The 15,433-nt window shown below is 41.6% G+C and overlaps 1 protein-coding gene across 6 annotated transcripts in view; it reads right to left on the bottom strand.

Moving 5' to 3' along the window:
- Positions 1-8,604, bottom strand: part of gria1a (glutamate receptor, ionotropic, AMPA 1a) — a 55,810-nt gene extending 47,206 nt beyond the window's left edge. For 2 of the 6 annotated variants that reach the window (XR_009120891.1, XM_058063613.1), the window contains exons 1-2: positions 8,081-8,588; positions 7,834-7,968 (exon numbers count right to left, since the gene is read on the bottom strand). Coding sequence is in view for 5 of the 6 variants with exons in the window: in XM_058063613.1 (XP_057919596.1) it covers positions 7,834-7,968; positions 8,081-8,168 (223 nt within the window). In the remaining variant the exon portion in view is untranslated. Of the gene's footprint in view, positions 1-7,833; positions 7,969-8,080 lie in introns of all 6 variants that reach the window. The other 4 variants (XM_058063612.1, XM_058063609.1, XM_058063611.1 and 1 more) reach the window with 4 other exon arrangements.
- Positions 8,605-15,433: the final 6,829 nt, after the last annotated feature.

Below are 15,433 nucleotides of genomic sequence, written 5' to 3'. Positions count from 1 at the left end.
GGAGTGGAGTGGTATTTCTAATTTTTTTCCAGTGCTTCTCTTAAAATTAATGTTAAACTTGTCATTCACTCTTAGACCCAATCTTGTGTATCATCACCTCTCATGACACCCCTAAAACGTAGTAGTATTTTACAGTATTATATAAACCCAATTTTTGTGAGTGTTTCACAAAGACAAATGTACCTTTTCATTGCGCCAACTTTCTTCTGGGCATCCTACTCATTTCTTTAAAGACAGATATCCCTCAGGTCTGGCGCCCCGGTAGCATGACTAACTTCCATTTTGTTCCGGGATGATGCGGCGTTTCAGTCATGCAGGTGTTTTCGGAGGTTTGTGTTATTGGCATTTGTAGCATTTTTCTTTTCCACTGGTGTTTAATGCTGCAGCGTTGATGTGATTGCACCATTTTTACACTGCATATAGTATTTCTGTGTTTTTGAATCACTTTTGTGTTTAGAGCATTTGGACATCACTGCATGTTTGCCCCTGTCGACCACCATAGCTATGGTCTTCTGGCAAATTCATCTCAATCTCTCAATAGTCTCCAAAATGAATATCTTTGTTCTTTAAATGAGCTTAGTTTAATCGACAAATAGGGATGCAATCAAACATTGTTTGTTTGGTATTCAGCAATCGTTTTGTTGCAGACTATCAGTAGTACAAACACTTGACTCTCAGCCGCCCCAAATTACAATAAGGTAGTGCTTACAGGCTTCGCTGATTATCCACTGAAGTCTAATTCACTCAGAGAAATTACATTGCATTTGTGTAACACCTAATTTGTGTGTGGGATGTGTATTCCGCTGCTCAACTGCCCAACTGTTGCAGGTCTGACGACGTGGCAGGGCCCGAATTCAGCATCACAGTGGCATGCATCTTGTGGATGGCAATAGAGGTATGCGGCAAAAGCAGCTGCAATGTGTCACACTGTTTAATATACTTGTAGAATTTGCTACTTATTAGGTTATACATAGGCTCCCGAGATGTGCAGTGTGACAGAGGAACAACTTCACTGCACCAAAAACATGACAGCTGCCATCAAGGAGGCGCTCGCGCTGCATCCCTGAACACGAACACATTGTTTTCTAATTGCCCACCCAACACATCACAAGCTTAGACGTCCACTTCCCAGATGCCATTACCTCCTGAGATGACAGATTTCTTTTAAATACAGAGTAAGACAGTTTGAATACAAAGAAGCAACGTGAACATGCTTTGGAGGACAATGAGGGAAACAAAGCCAAGGAAGCTACAGTAGCATCATTGCAAAAAAAAAAAAAAAAAAACACACAATTTCAATCACGTTATGGTCCATAAGCTGAACTAAATGGTTTACTTAATGTATTCAACAAATCCCAACAAATCAAAGGCCAAACAACAAGGGACGGGCAGAGTAATTCATTGTTAAGAAGTTTATTGCATGCAATTGATTTCTTTCTTTTTTAAACAACATGGACTAAAATACAAATACAGTATAAGGCCTTCACAAGACACACTCAAAGAAACTGCCACTATAGGCACAATAATCCTTAATAAAAACCACTAATAAAGACACCTAGACAAACACAAACTTGACATTGCTTCCTGTCCGCCCCTCGCTTCAATCCACAGGAACTCACTTATAGCAACACACAAGCATGGCTTTACTGTTGTTATGTCTACTACAGTATATTGGATAATACAAGTTACTATATGCGTATTATACTACTAAACGTCTAAAAGACTCTAGTAATGCTAATAAAATGTATTGACAAGGTTGTGAACAGGTTTTCTATGCTCTAACTATAATTATTTATAAATAAGGAATCCTCCTTTGAGGAAATTCACTTATGGATTTATGGCCCGGTGCCACATTTCTGCAAGGCACGTGTGTGTGGCAATGGTAAAATCACATGACAGGTGGTGCATTTCTTCCCACTGAAGCATTTGTCTGTCTATGTCTTGTTCTCCATGTGCATGTTCCTCTGCCTTTCTCGTGTAAAGCAAACCAAGTGGACGCACACACCAAAAATCCGCCTGCTCCGCGCTCCATCACTCTGCTGCTTAGGGAGCACTTTTGGCCGATCTACATTGATTGCTATGGGCCATTCACTATCCCCGATGCTGCGTTCTCATTCATCAAACCAGCACCTGCCAGACTCTTGCTCCCAAGAGAACACCTGTCAGCTTCTTATTTTTTATTTCTCCCTCAATTCTTTGTTTTCCCCTCAACAAATAACCATCATGCAGGAACACTGACCGGCTATTCTTTTTCAATATCGCTTCAAAGTAATCCCTCTGATCATGGGAGGACTGCGGATGTCATTCACCTCGGCTGCGCCTTACTGTCTGACACACAAGCAACACAATATAGTGCATCACCCGAAGGCTTCACAGACACCAGCCACCAGGCCTCAAACTGAAGCTTAACCTTCTTCCCTACACTTTAGAGTGCAACCAGGATTTATTTTTAAACACTGGAGGCTGGGAGAGGAGTGTAGCAAAAAGCGTATATAGATCCAAAAACAAAATAAAGGTATTGGGGAGACAATTATTTCTTTCTCACCTCCTCCCAGCGGAGAATTATGCATTACAGTTTGGAATAGAGCCAGTTTTCAAGGGGTTATTATTACATATTTATGCTCATAACTCCGTGGAGTGTTAGCTTTGGATGTGTTGACCTGAATAATACATTAAACACATCTGCTCAATCTCTTGTTAGCTATTGTTTGTGTGTGCCCGTGCGTGACTGGTGAATTTTGGACTGTTGTCACAGACACACAAGCTCGCACAGATTTTTATTTGGTCGTCAGAAGGAAGCGACAGGATGAAAGAGAAATTAATCAAATGATTGCTGACCCACATAGGACGGCATATTTTAGGCATTGCTGAGATCTCTGTTAATTACAATTAGAGGGACTTTGCAATTCTAGTGTACTGAATGTGATTTGACAGGACACAATAGGGAGGGTGAATAAACCAGCTGTTTTTTGTTTACATCTAAACGTCCTGATTTGGGGCTCAGCCTGAAAACTGCACACACGGCCAAAAGAATAGCTCTAAAAACTTGAAAGTTTATAAACTGTCACAATGTTTTGTTAATACATACACAGTTATGTTTTACCATATTGACTACACTCCATTTGTTTAGTCATCGTCGTCTTTTGTTTGTTGAAGAGCAATGAGTACAATGATTCAACCATAACAAACAAAAATGATGATGAGAGTTGACTGTAAATATGTTCACTTGGAGAGGCCAAGAGCATCACCAAATTGGCTTTGCGTGCACTACATTAACTAAGACCTGAGGGTCCGGTCTAAGTGGACCACATTAATTGAGACCTGAGGGTCCTACTTAAATGCCTCTCCATTACTTACATCACATTTCGCTGCAATGTTATTAAAGTGAAGAACACAACTTAACTATTCACTTATCCTATTGTGTTAAATGTAATATAATAGATACAGTTACAGATATATAAGACAGCTGTTTTTCTGCATGGCTTTTTCATTAAGGTGAGAAAACTAAAATTGTGGGACGGGTCCCCCTTAAGGGAAGTTGGCGGGTGTTGGGGTGCGGGCTGACGGGGTGCAATGATATGGAGGAGAGGCAGGGGGGCACGATACTCAATATCCTACAGGTTGACATGTCAGTTTATGTCTTTATTCATGCTTGAATGATGCTGGTGCCAGCAACTCATCTTATGGTTTGTATAGAAATATATGAATACTATCGCTTTTCAATACTTGTAATACCGGTTTGTCACAATAATCAATGTATGTGTTTCTCTTCCTTCCACCAAACAGGCGAGATGCATCCGTCTCAACACCCAAGCGCGTTGGTTCTATAGTGGAATGAACATGGTGAGCGAACCCTCCTGTCAGTCATCCAGTCTCTTGGCTATGCATGAGTGAGTGCACTACTTTCTCGCTCCTGTGCTATATGATCAAACACTTTCTTCATGCCTGTTGTGTATAAAAGACTCCCTGATGTGCATTGTCATTTTGTGACATGAAAAGGTCTGTGACAAGGACACTTACGTTTCAGCTGCAGTGATTCCCAAAGTAAAATACCATAGAAAGTCCATTTTATTTATTTTCATTGGGGTTTTTCTGTCTCTTTTTGCTGATGAATTAGTGTACAGTAAAATGTGTTGTTGTGACAGTCCTAACAATACTATTTAAAATCAGGGGATGGAGGGTGGGAGAACACATATGCAGTCAATATTTACACGGGAGCTGCTGTCAGCCACAACTCACACTCTCCACACTGCTAACCATGCCAACTCACACTTTTTCACATATTAACTGTATCTGTGGTTATTTTATAGGTGTCTTCCAGAAGGGATATGCCCTACCTCCTCACGTGTATTCCATATTGATTGGCTGGGCAGGCCTCATTGATCATGGCTCCTTCCTAGAGCCCTTTCTAGTCTCCATTGAGTGACCCCCAGAGACCCAGTGAAACACTGCTCTCTGCATCCCAGCCACAATACAAATAGTCTTTTCCATGGACACTAATTAGTCTTAAAAGGTTTATTTCCACAATGACTGGACACAAAATCAAAGTCACATTAGTGACTCCTGAAGTTAGTCGTACCTTTCAAATACCGCCGTTACAGCTTGATACCTGCTTCTAAAATCTGTCATTTAAAAAAGGGCTTATTACCAAAAATAGCGAAAGACTGCTGTAAATCCCCCCCCACACACACACATTTGATATCAAAGAGAAAAGTCGATCATGAAAGCATGAGCCTGCAGAGGATTTGAAGCTTGCGACTCAGTTCGTCCTTATTATAAACCAAGTCAATAGCAGATTATGGTAATGTGATATCTAACTGAGGGGAACAGTGACTAATATTCTCCAAGTACATGCAGCATCCCTGGCAGTTATTTTTAACCACCGAAGTAGCATGTTTGCTATAAGCTTGTCCGGTAAGCACTGATATGTGCATACAGAAAAGTTGCATACTAGGGGGAAAAAAATAATACAACACTGATACAGTATAATGCAAGTGTCACTTATGACTCAGTGTATAATTAAGACAGGAGACAGTTCAATCTAAATTACGGCTAACGCTCCAGCTCACCTGTGTTGCCATTTTGATTCACAGGCGATGAATAAAATGAATGACTTTCACCTTGACTCTTCTTGATTGCCATTTTAAGTATCGTTTCTACTACATGGCTCAATTCAGTTCATCATACCACGGTACAGTTTGAAACGACAAAGGTTAATCTGGCTTGTGTAGGCAGCAATGTCCTATTAAGACCAAGTGTTGCACCCTGAGGGTCTCCATAGCTGGTACCCGCAACATACGGTTGCTTTGGTACCATTAAAATCTACCTAGTTGTACATATTGATGCTGTGACTTTACACACCAAACTGACTGCCCTGTTCTCCAAGGCAGGTGCCAGTGTATGCATTCCCGTGTGTGTATGCGCAATAGAAGCGATGGCCTCTCGAGGAAGTGGCGAGTCATACGAGCCAGCTGATGAGTATCACCCTCATCCGGAGCTCTATTCATGCCCTGTGCACAAGGGCCCATTCACCCACTGCTTTTCACGCTCATGCACTCGAAGAGCCCGCGGGCACTTTCCCACTGTGAACTGTCAGTCACTCACAACATCCTACACAGATGTCAGAATGGGCACCCAGATGCAAACACACACGCACCCTCCTCCGCGCGGGCACACTAAACAGAAACCGAGGGATAGGCTGTTTTTTTTTTTTTTCCTCTGACTCATTACACAAACACGTCTCCAGAGCCTGAGCAGAGAAATGCTATTTTAGATTGAGTAACTGGAAGAGGTGTCATTCCTGCTTTGTGAAAATCCCTCCAGCGTGGTGGCACATGTGTTTAGCATGTGGAGTTTACAAGTTTTCCCTGTGCGAAACATTTCCATAGGTACATTTCTGAAAGTTTTGATGAGCATAAATAGCAATCAGGAATTTTTATGCTGCAAATTAACCTTTTTCCTCACAGTTAGGTTCAATTTGGTGTGGTATACTGGTACACCTTTGTTTGGATGAACAGGGTTTGCCATTCCAATCCATACAGTAGCAAACCAAACTCATTTAGTGAAAACAGGTCTAAAATGCAAACATTTCTGTGTTCCATTCGATTCTAAAAGCATATACTGCACATGTTATCAATGGGGGTGTATTTGGTATGTTTACTTTTAATTACACTCTTCCACAAGCACAAATGTGTTGTCTCTTGCTTTACCTTCATAAAATAGCTGATTTAACATTAAAAAGAAGCAATAAAACATAAACCTGCAAGGAGCATTTTTGTTCACACCTTTGGGGAGCGTGTTCAGCAGCAGTTAGCTCTGAATATTCATTGATCCACAATACATGGCTGCAGTTGCAGATGTTTTAGTTTAAATGCCTATTTTAACACATCTATGTACTCGTATGTCATCATCTGGCTTTCATGATCCCTCCATCGCTGGCTTCATATGATATTTTGGAAATTTGTTTGGAAAACCAAGTCCAATACAAAAGGATGTTGCAAGCAAAATGGTTGTCCTCCAATTGATAAAAATAAGACATCCTACCATTGAAATGACATGCTCATCAATAAAGCATAGCTAGACACCATAAAGAACTGCTACTTCCATTGTATTTGCTGTGAGTCTTGAAAGTATGAAATCTACACAACATGTTTACTGTGCTACTTCTTTGTAATTCCTTAGCAAGCTGATCTGTGCAACACGGCTATGACTTCAAAGTATCTGGAAGCAGACCGTTACTATTGTTGCTGTCATGGGGTTGTGCCCATTATTCTCTCATCCCTCCCCTAGTCGCTAAACACCTTATTTTCTCTCTACCCTCTCTCCCTCTATCTCAACCCAGCGAATTGAGACAGACGGCCACCCCACTGAGTTCTTCTTGCTTCAGCGCTTGCTGTTGTGGGGCTCAGTTGGTTTTCTTTAATGTGTGAGGACCTGTTTCATGTGAAAAGTGCCTTGAGATAACTTCACTTGTGAATCAGCGTTGTATAAATAAAGTAATAATGTAATATATACATTTATCTTCTGTGCTACCTCACGAGAGTCGCAGGGGGTATGCTGGAGCCTATCCCAGCTGACTTCGGGTGAGAGGCGGGGTACGAGTCGCCAGCCAATCGCAGAATAATGTAACATAGTGTGTATAAAGTGAACGCCATACATCCCATGTTGGGAAAACAAGCAAAACGTCACAGATTTTATAATAATTTAGCGATTCTAAGATTGAGTGTGTGGGACGATGTTCTTGGTAAAAAGCCCAAATTTGTCAGACTACAGAAACGATTTTGTGGAGTTGCCAAAAAAGGCACAATTTTCTTTTTGAACTGGCAAGCATGGAGTTGTTCCGTGCCATTTGGACACACATTACCAGCCACAGGAGAATAGGATTCTGCCCTGCCCTGCTAATACCTTGAAAAAAAGCTGAATTCCGATGATTCTGTATCATTTCAGACCACAGGCAAACTCTGTCAGACTAGATGGGGGATTTTCTGGATATTGGGATCTCTCTGGAGCATACATTAAGAGTATATCAAACAGTGGCTTCTGATCCAAATAAATTCAGTTTTCGCCCATTTTTGACCACTTTGATCACCCCAATTTTCTACCTTATTTTTTTTTTCCAGTAACAGCCTCAGAGAAGACTTCTGAAGCACTGAGACATTACACACAGCATGCATGCTTGTGCCTCTGCAGAGGTTGGGGCCCCGGAGAGCAAGAGAAAAAAACAAGTCCCCACGCATGCAACAGTTAAGAAGAGCAATTCACACCGCCTATAAGTCATTAGGCACATCCACCACTCCACAAACAGGACGGGGGAAACAATGCATTAATACTTACAGGCATATGTCATGGAAAAGCTGTTGCCCATTTTGACCATATCGACCTGCGGCACCAGTTTGGGGATGTCCTGGTGGTGAGAGAGGGCGAAGCGAAACACTTCATATTCGTGGGACTCGGTGGGAAACAATCCTCCTGTTGAGCAGCAAACACACATCGTCATCACGAAAGCAAATGTGAAATAACAATAGTCACTGCTGAGAAGAAAGGTGCCAATGAAAGCCTTTGCGTTGTGCGCCATTCTCACCTATATTGATGTTACTTGGGAAACTTGCGCTTGAAGCCAAGCACATCCCCAGTAAACTGGTGTAGAGGATGGAGAAGCTTCGCTGCATATTTCCTTTTGCATTGGCGAAGGGGAATAGAGCCGAAATCCAAAAATATATATGTTTTGTCCGCGTTCTCAAGTTAAAATCCTTCCAGCGCTCCGGCACTCCTCTCGCCGCCTGTTAGCGCAGCATCATCTTCACCGACACGGACTCAAAGAGAGAGACGATGGTGGTGGTGGTGATGGTGATGGCAATGGCGAGAGGAGGCACCTTCCTCTCTCCTCCTCTCACTCGATCTGCTGATGCTCTTCTTGTCCTTGGCTGCTGTTGTGGAGATGGCGTTGGGCGCGCTGCAAAAAATGCGCACGCTTATAAAAGGTTAGTTCAAAAGTGAGCATGATTCACCTGCCGTACATTTTCCTCACAACTGTTTTCCTTGCCTGGGAAATTAAACCCTTAAACTGGGTATCTAACAAAAGGCAGGCTAGGGCTCGCCGTTATTGTACAGAATTGAAACACTATCAACAAATGGCAGACGCTCCTTTCCCATAAAAAACTGCTTTCCCTCTCTCTGCTAGAGTCCGTCTTTATACAGAAAAGGGAATTATTTTCACTCCCACCAGTTGGCTGAATTACTGCGAGAGAGTGGATATTTTTTGCAGTGTGCAGCTCTGAGCGCACCAGCAAGTCTCAAGGGAGACGCACGGAATGTGATAGATGTCTGTTCACAAAAGACTAAAATAAAAATGACACTTCAATTCTTAAAGCCAGGAATTGGAATTCATTATTTGTTGCAGGAAGTCAAAATGGCAGCAGAAAACCCTGTGATTTTCTAAGGAATTCAAATTGGGAATAAATTCCCATTAAACATAATAAAGAGTTGCACTGCGGTCATGTGGTTAGCACGCAGGTCTAACAGCTCGGAGACTGGGGTTCAATTCCACCCTCGGCCATCTCTGTGTGGAGTTTGCATGTTCTCCCCGTGCATGCGTGGGTTCTCTCTGGGTACTCCGGTTCCCTCCCACATTCCAAAAACATGCTAGGTTAATTGGCGACTCCAAATTGTCCATAGGTATGAATGTGAGTGTGAATGGTTGTTTGTCTATATGTGCCCTGTGAAGTCCTTGTGATACAGGGTGTGAAGGTCGATCACTGCATGATTTAAAGTGTAATTAGAGACATGAAGAAAAAGAAAAACTCATTATTGCCATTTGGTTTGCAAAATAAACATAAACCAAAAGGCAGCCAACAATTCAGATTGTATATTTATATATATGCACTGGAGACATTTGAATTTCAAAAAATCAGGGAGAGAGAAAACATTCCCTGAAGGAATTGATTCAATATTGCAAGTTTCCACTCTTTAAACTGGTGCTTTTTACATGGACGATATTCAACATTCTGACTTTTTGCTCTGCACGTTCCCTTTCCTGTTTCAGCCAGCGGAACCGGTTAGCTGCTGATAAGCGTTTATGATTTAAAACACATATTTACACACAGCTACAGCCAATTACCTTCAAAAGAAAAAAAAAGGTGCATGCCCTCGTGCTTTTCTACACATGGGAAAATGAGCTAGCAGCCGTGTGGGATGGACTGCACAATGCATGGTGTGATATCGTCTTGGTTCTTGTTTGGAAAATGAGGTTCATTCATTCATTTTCTACCACTTATTCTCACGAGGGTCGCGGGGGGTGCTGGAGCCTATCCCAGCTGTCTTCGGGCGAGAGGCGGGGTACACCCTGGACTGGCCGACAGCCAATCACAGGGAAAATGAGGTTTTGTGTTGCAAATACAATGAGGGTCAAAGATGCATGATTTGTTATGAAGGAGGACTAATTTCGGTATCCTTGTCTTGCTGCACAACAACATAGCTGGTATATGTTCTTTCCCTGAGGATTAAAATCTTGAATAGAGACATTAACCTCTGGCCTCATACTACATGCAGTATAGTAGGTTTTAATAAAGTTTTTAATTAATGAATGTGGATGCATCACAAACACAGACAGGATGGTTGCAGTCTTACATATTTCAGCTTTTGCTCTTTGTGCGTGAGAAGTTTGAATAATACATACCTAAATATCCTGTTTTTATCGTGTGTATTTCAGAATGTGCCGAGAACCATGCAACCATATTTTGTAGAAAAAAAAGGATGTTCATGCAAATAGATCTTAGAATAGCAGTAGTAATGATTGCAAACTATTCCGGTGTAGAATACTGACAATTGCTTGTTGAGCTACCTCACAAGTATCTCAAGCAGATGGCAGACACAAAACAAAGAAAAGAAAAAAGCACCACAGTTATCTTCACCGTGGATCATAAGGTGAGTGTCTGTCTGCAGGTTTTTAATAGAAGACTGGTAGAAGCAAATAATGAGGCCAATCCGTCAAAATCCTTCCTGTGGTTCCATTCCAATGGGGGGGGGGGGGGGGGGGGGGTAAACCCAGGTTATTCATTTTAATTGAGTCACTAGACTCACGCTGTCATCTGGTGTACAACATATGAGGCAAAACCATAAGAGACTTTTCATAAAGGAAGGAAAAAGCAGCAAAACATGTAATCAGACAGGATGAGAAGAAGGATCTGCCATTCTCCGCAGGACAGGAAGGATGGATTCCTGTTTTATGCTTTTATTTTGGATGCCGTGCTTCCTGCCTGGTGTAAGTGGCCGTACAGCCGCTTAACCCTAGTGTAACTGTGTACAGCTGTTGGCAATCACTATCAGTGGAGTTCATAAGCCCAGCGTGGCCACTTGGACGTGCCTGTTCATTGTCGCTGTTGCCTTGGGTTTCCTTACATATGCTGTCACCTTAAAATTCCTCATACCTGTTGCTGCCTTCTGGGACTACTGTTTGCATTTTCTCAGAGCCTTTCCCTCTGTCGCCTTTTGTTGCCTGTAACCAGCACTTCTCTGAGTCCCTGCATCCACTTGTGCTAATTAATTGGCTGAATCATACATCAACTTCATTCTTAATACAACTCAGTGGCCAAAGATTGTTTATATTATGTGATCGCCACTACATACAATATTACAAAGGAAGAAAAAAACACCTCCGAACCTTAACGTGGCGTCACCGCTGTAGATAATGGTTCAGCATTGTGACTGGTGGCACCCTGACAAGATCCATCCGTCCACAACAGTGATGTTGGTAATGGTGGTTGTTGCCATGGAGGCAACTTGTCAGTTCAAGAACATTCTTGCTGAAGGGTACTGGAAATCTCTGGAGGAGACGTGGATCAAACCAGCAATTTTCCAACTGCTTTGCAGCCACATTACCACTTGATCCAACCACTAAATACACCAGTGTTTACTTTAAGCACACATGGTTATTGAGTCCCTCATGTGCACATTCTGTCCAGCCTTAATCTCTTGTCTGCATCCACACATTTTGACTGCGCATTACTTTTTGGATTTAGTGCCTCTGCCTGTTTCTGTTTGCCTCTGCTGACACAGAATTGTCTTTTATGTTTGGCCTGTTTTTCTGTTTGATGTGATACAAAATCTAAACTAAATTTGTTAGAACTATTCCAAGAGGCTGATTTTTTATGCCACAGTATTTGTTCCTGACTTTCCGACTGCAGTCTCTTTATTCTCAGTGCATATATATATTTTGTGATAGAGAATTTTTGACCTCACTGTAACATTATCCTAAATATGAATTATTTATTTTAGAATTACAAAGATTAAGTGACAATAAAACCAACAGTTATCAGGTTAATCATCTATACTGTCACTGTAACTATTCTTCTTTAACAAAAGAATGAGTACTCCTCCCTCTCGTCATTTATTATGTTATCTACTAGTCAAATGAAGGGGGATCCATCTCCATAAGCAATCATTCTGACACTTTGGGCTTGTTGCTCACTTTATCTGCACGCTTGAACACTCATTGCTTGACTGACAGGAACTGCATCTGCATACCAGCCTTGGACAAATGCCCAACATTAGCACAAAATCAATAGGAAGCAGGCCATGGACTCAGTGGACTGCCGAGTTCTGCTCTGAGCCGTAATTGGCATGAGTTATTGACATGTGGCTTACAGTAATTAGCCACCCCCATATTGTAATTGATGCAGCTCTTCCCAGAGAGGAAGAAATTACAGCAACTATGTAAAGTATCGAGGTGTTTAGACAATGACACCGCGTGCATTTAAAACATCTTTTGCAGCTTGATAAAGTTTGCATTGTGTTTTCATTATTGTAAAATAGACAAACTGGACTAAAAGCACACACTTTTCATAAGTGAAAGGAAGCAAAGAGTACTTTAGCATATTTTGGTTTTCTAATCTTCTGTGTAAAAGTGGACCATAAACTGCTTTTACAACCTAGTTGATCCAGAACACGATTCCACGAGGATAATCAACTTTACGATACAGATTTTTAGTGAATAACTAATGTGCAGCATGATTACAAAAACTAAAAAAATAATTCAGATATATATTTACCACATATATAGCTGGGGTAAAGAAACATTATATCCATCCATCCATGTTCTATACCGCTTGTCCTCCTTGGGGCAATGGGTGAGCTGGAGCCGATCCCAGCTGAATTTGGGTGAGAGATGGGACAGGGCTCACAATGGAGTGGTCGCCATCCAAACAACCATTGGCAACAATTTACAGTCTCCAGTTAACCCAGTGGTTCTCAATTATTTTCTGTCACGTATCCACTGGGTGACAGGGATGTCATATATAACATATTTCGTATGAAAGACAAACTACCCAGAGAAAGCCCACACTTTCCCGGGAAGAACATGAAACCCTAAACAGGGATGCCCACTGTGTGACCAACATGGTAACCACGCAGTCACCGTGTGGCACAAACATTATCATATGAACTTTAGAAATAAAAAGACACTCAAGTATATCAAGTGTCAAGTTTACACTTGCAAACTGCAGTGCATCAATCCAACGACTATGTAGCCAGAACTTCAGTGCGGTGTATCGAAGGAAGGGTGTCAGCGTATAACAGCAGGGCTCGATGGGGGAGCTTGGGCAGGCTCCCTTAAGGCTTACAGCTACTATGAAGGCTTTCCAAATTATGCAACGCGATTATCTAAATTATGCAAATCACTTGCAAATGGTCACCCTCGACGTTTGGCCCTTTCAGCCTTATATACCCAGAGAGGCTGTTTATATGCGGGAGCACAGTCACTTGATGACAGTTATCAAGCAGGGATGTACAGTGGCACAGTGAGAAACATTAAGTGCTGGGGGAATAAACCTGTTTTCGTCCTCACTGTCCTTTTAGCGCTATTCAGGTGTTCTCTTTCATATGCTACCTGCATAATTGCCTTTCCCCTCCACTAGCCGCGGGGGAAGTGCAGCTCTCACAATGTAACCGTGGTAATACTGATTGATGGAGTCGATACTTGTGCAGTTCCAGACCATTGAGCATCGCCACACACAGACATGTCAAATTTCAGGGAACAAATTAGAACGGCCCGCATCATGATTAATCCCCGATGGGGAAATGGAAATATTGTGAATACCCGTGAACTCAAGGAAGACATCAGGCAAGACAATAGAACCAGAGTGAGTTTTTTGTATGAATCATTTCACAGAATATGCACAAAGAGAGGACAGAAAAGAGGTGAATTTGTGGTACCCCGTCATGATGTGACAGAGATGTCATTTTAAATCATTCAGAATATTTACTAGTGATGAATTACAGGACAGGATGGTCATCCCAGGGCTTTACAGCACATTGTAGTACTCTTGCATGTATTAAACCGGTTTAATTGACTGTCATGGCTGACTTTTATCATTAATAATACAATAAAAAAAACAGCAATGAACCCTATTAACCTCCAATAGGCCACATAAAAGAAATGGAAGTCAGCATAAAATCATCAGCTCCTGCATGGGCTCATGTTTCAACCATACTGATATGTTGCAACACAGAGTGACCGCATTAGAATGAAATAATTGTGTGTCCGCATATACAGAATGCACAGTGTTACATAATATCTGTATTAGGGAAATCCTGTGGTACCTGTGAAGATGAATGCCCCTGATATACAGTTTGACCAAACATGGGGAAAAGTATGTATCTGAAGCTCGTTTTTAATCAATAATGTGAGACCTCAGCAGTCACGGGCATCATTAGCAGTCACGTGACTGCTTTGAAATGCTGTTGCCCACGGAAATTCCAAATAATGACATGAATTGAGGATTTAACATGCTTTAGATAATAAAGTATCAACCCCACAATGGAAAATCAAAGCAAATGATTGGATGGATTGGCTTCGGTGGTGCTTAAAGGCAATGTCAAGACATAATTGTCTGATAGTACGAGTTATGAAAGTGACAGCAGACCCCATCCCGAATGAGCTTCACATTTATCTCTTAGATCAAGCTTAATGATTTGGGAAAATGGATCTACTTATTTAGCTCTGCCACAAAAATCACAAAAAGCCGTCATAATACTGATATATTTTCAGAGAATGTGCTCAAAAGCTATTTCTTTTATGGTTGTGGAAGTTGATGATGATGCGTTACTCCCTCATCATCTGTTTCTTAGAATTAATCACAGAAATAGTTCTGTGGGGCAAACGGGGACAATGCAAATAACTTTCAAGGGAAAGTTAATGTGAAAATCGATGTTTAACAAGCCCTCAAGCTGCCTTTCTTTACATGCTTGGCTGACGTTTTACACGTTGCTGACATCAGTGGCCTATGAGTTGAAGAGATGTGTCCAATCATGCCTTTAAACATTTATAGTTACAATAACCCTTCGGGAAACACTGAGTTTGAAAAAAAGAATGTTCAACACATGCACACACAGAGGGTTAAATGGCTTGGCTCATGTTTTGCAATATACATTGCTGGCATTGGAGCTGACAGGTCCTTGAAAGCAACCACGCATCAAATATTTGCCCTGGGAAATCAGCGGAGGTTCGATCAATTTAGACGTGAAAGAGTGTGTGCGTGTATGTCTGTTTATGTCATCACAAACATTTCTGCATCTGCAAGGAGAACCATCAGCTCATTAAATCAAGAGCTTAATGATCTCCGTCGTCTGATACAGTCGGACTGCCTCGATACTTGCTACAAGTCTCCGAAAGGTCAGGGGAAAAGTCGCAAAAGACATGAGAGAGCATGACCTATTAATAAACATTTCAGCAAGTTCATATTCGCACTTGCCCTCTGCCTGTTTGGTTATCTGTCTCCGTTGTACAACCGGGGATAAGTAATCACGCCAAGGTTAAATGTTGTATAGAAATGATGGCTAGACAGAAAGCCAAACCCTCACACAACCTAATTCATTCATAACTAAAAAATCTAGGTCGTCGCGTAAATACATTAGTTGGGAAGCAGATATTTGCAGGAGC

The sequence above is a fragment of the Doryrhamphus excisus genome, chromosome 23 (assembly GCF_030265055.1).
Source record: "Doryrhamphus excisus isolate RoL2022-K1 chromosome 23, RoL_Dexc_1.0, whole genome shotgun sequence".
Taxonomy (NCBI): domain Eukaryota; kingdom Metazoa; phylum Chordata; class Actinopteri; order Syngnathiformes; family Syngnathidae; genus Doryrhamphus; species Doryrhamphus excisus.
This window is presented reverse-complemented; position numbering and strand designations above follow the sequence as displayed.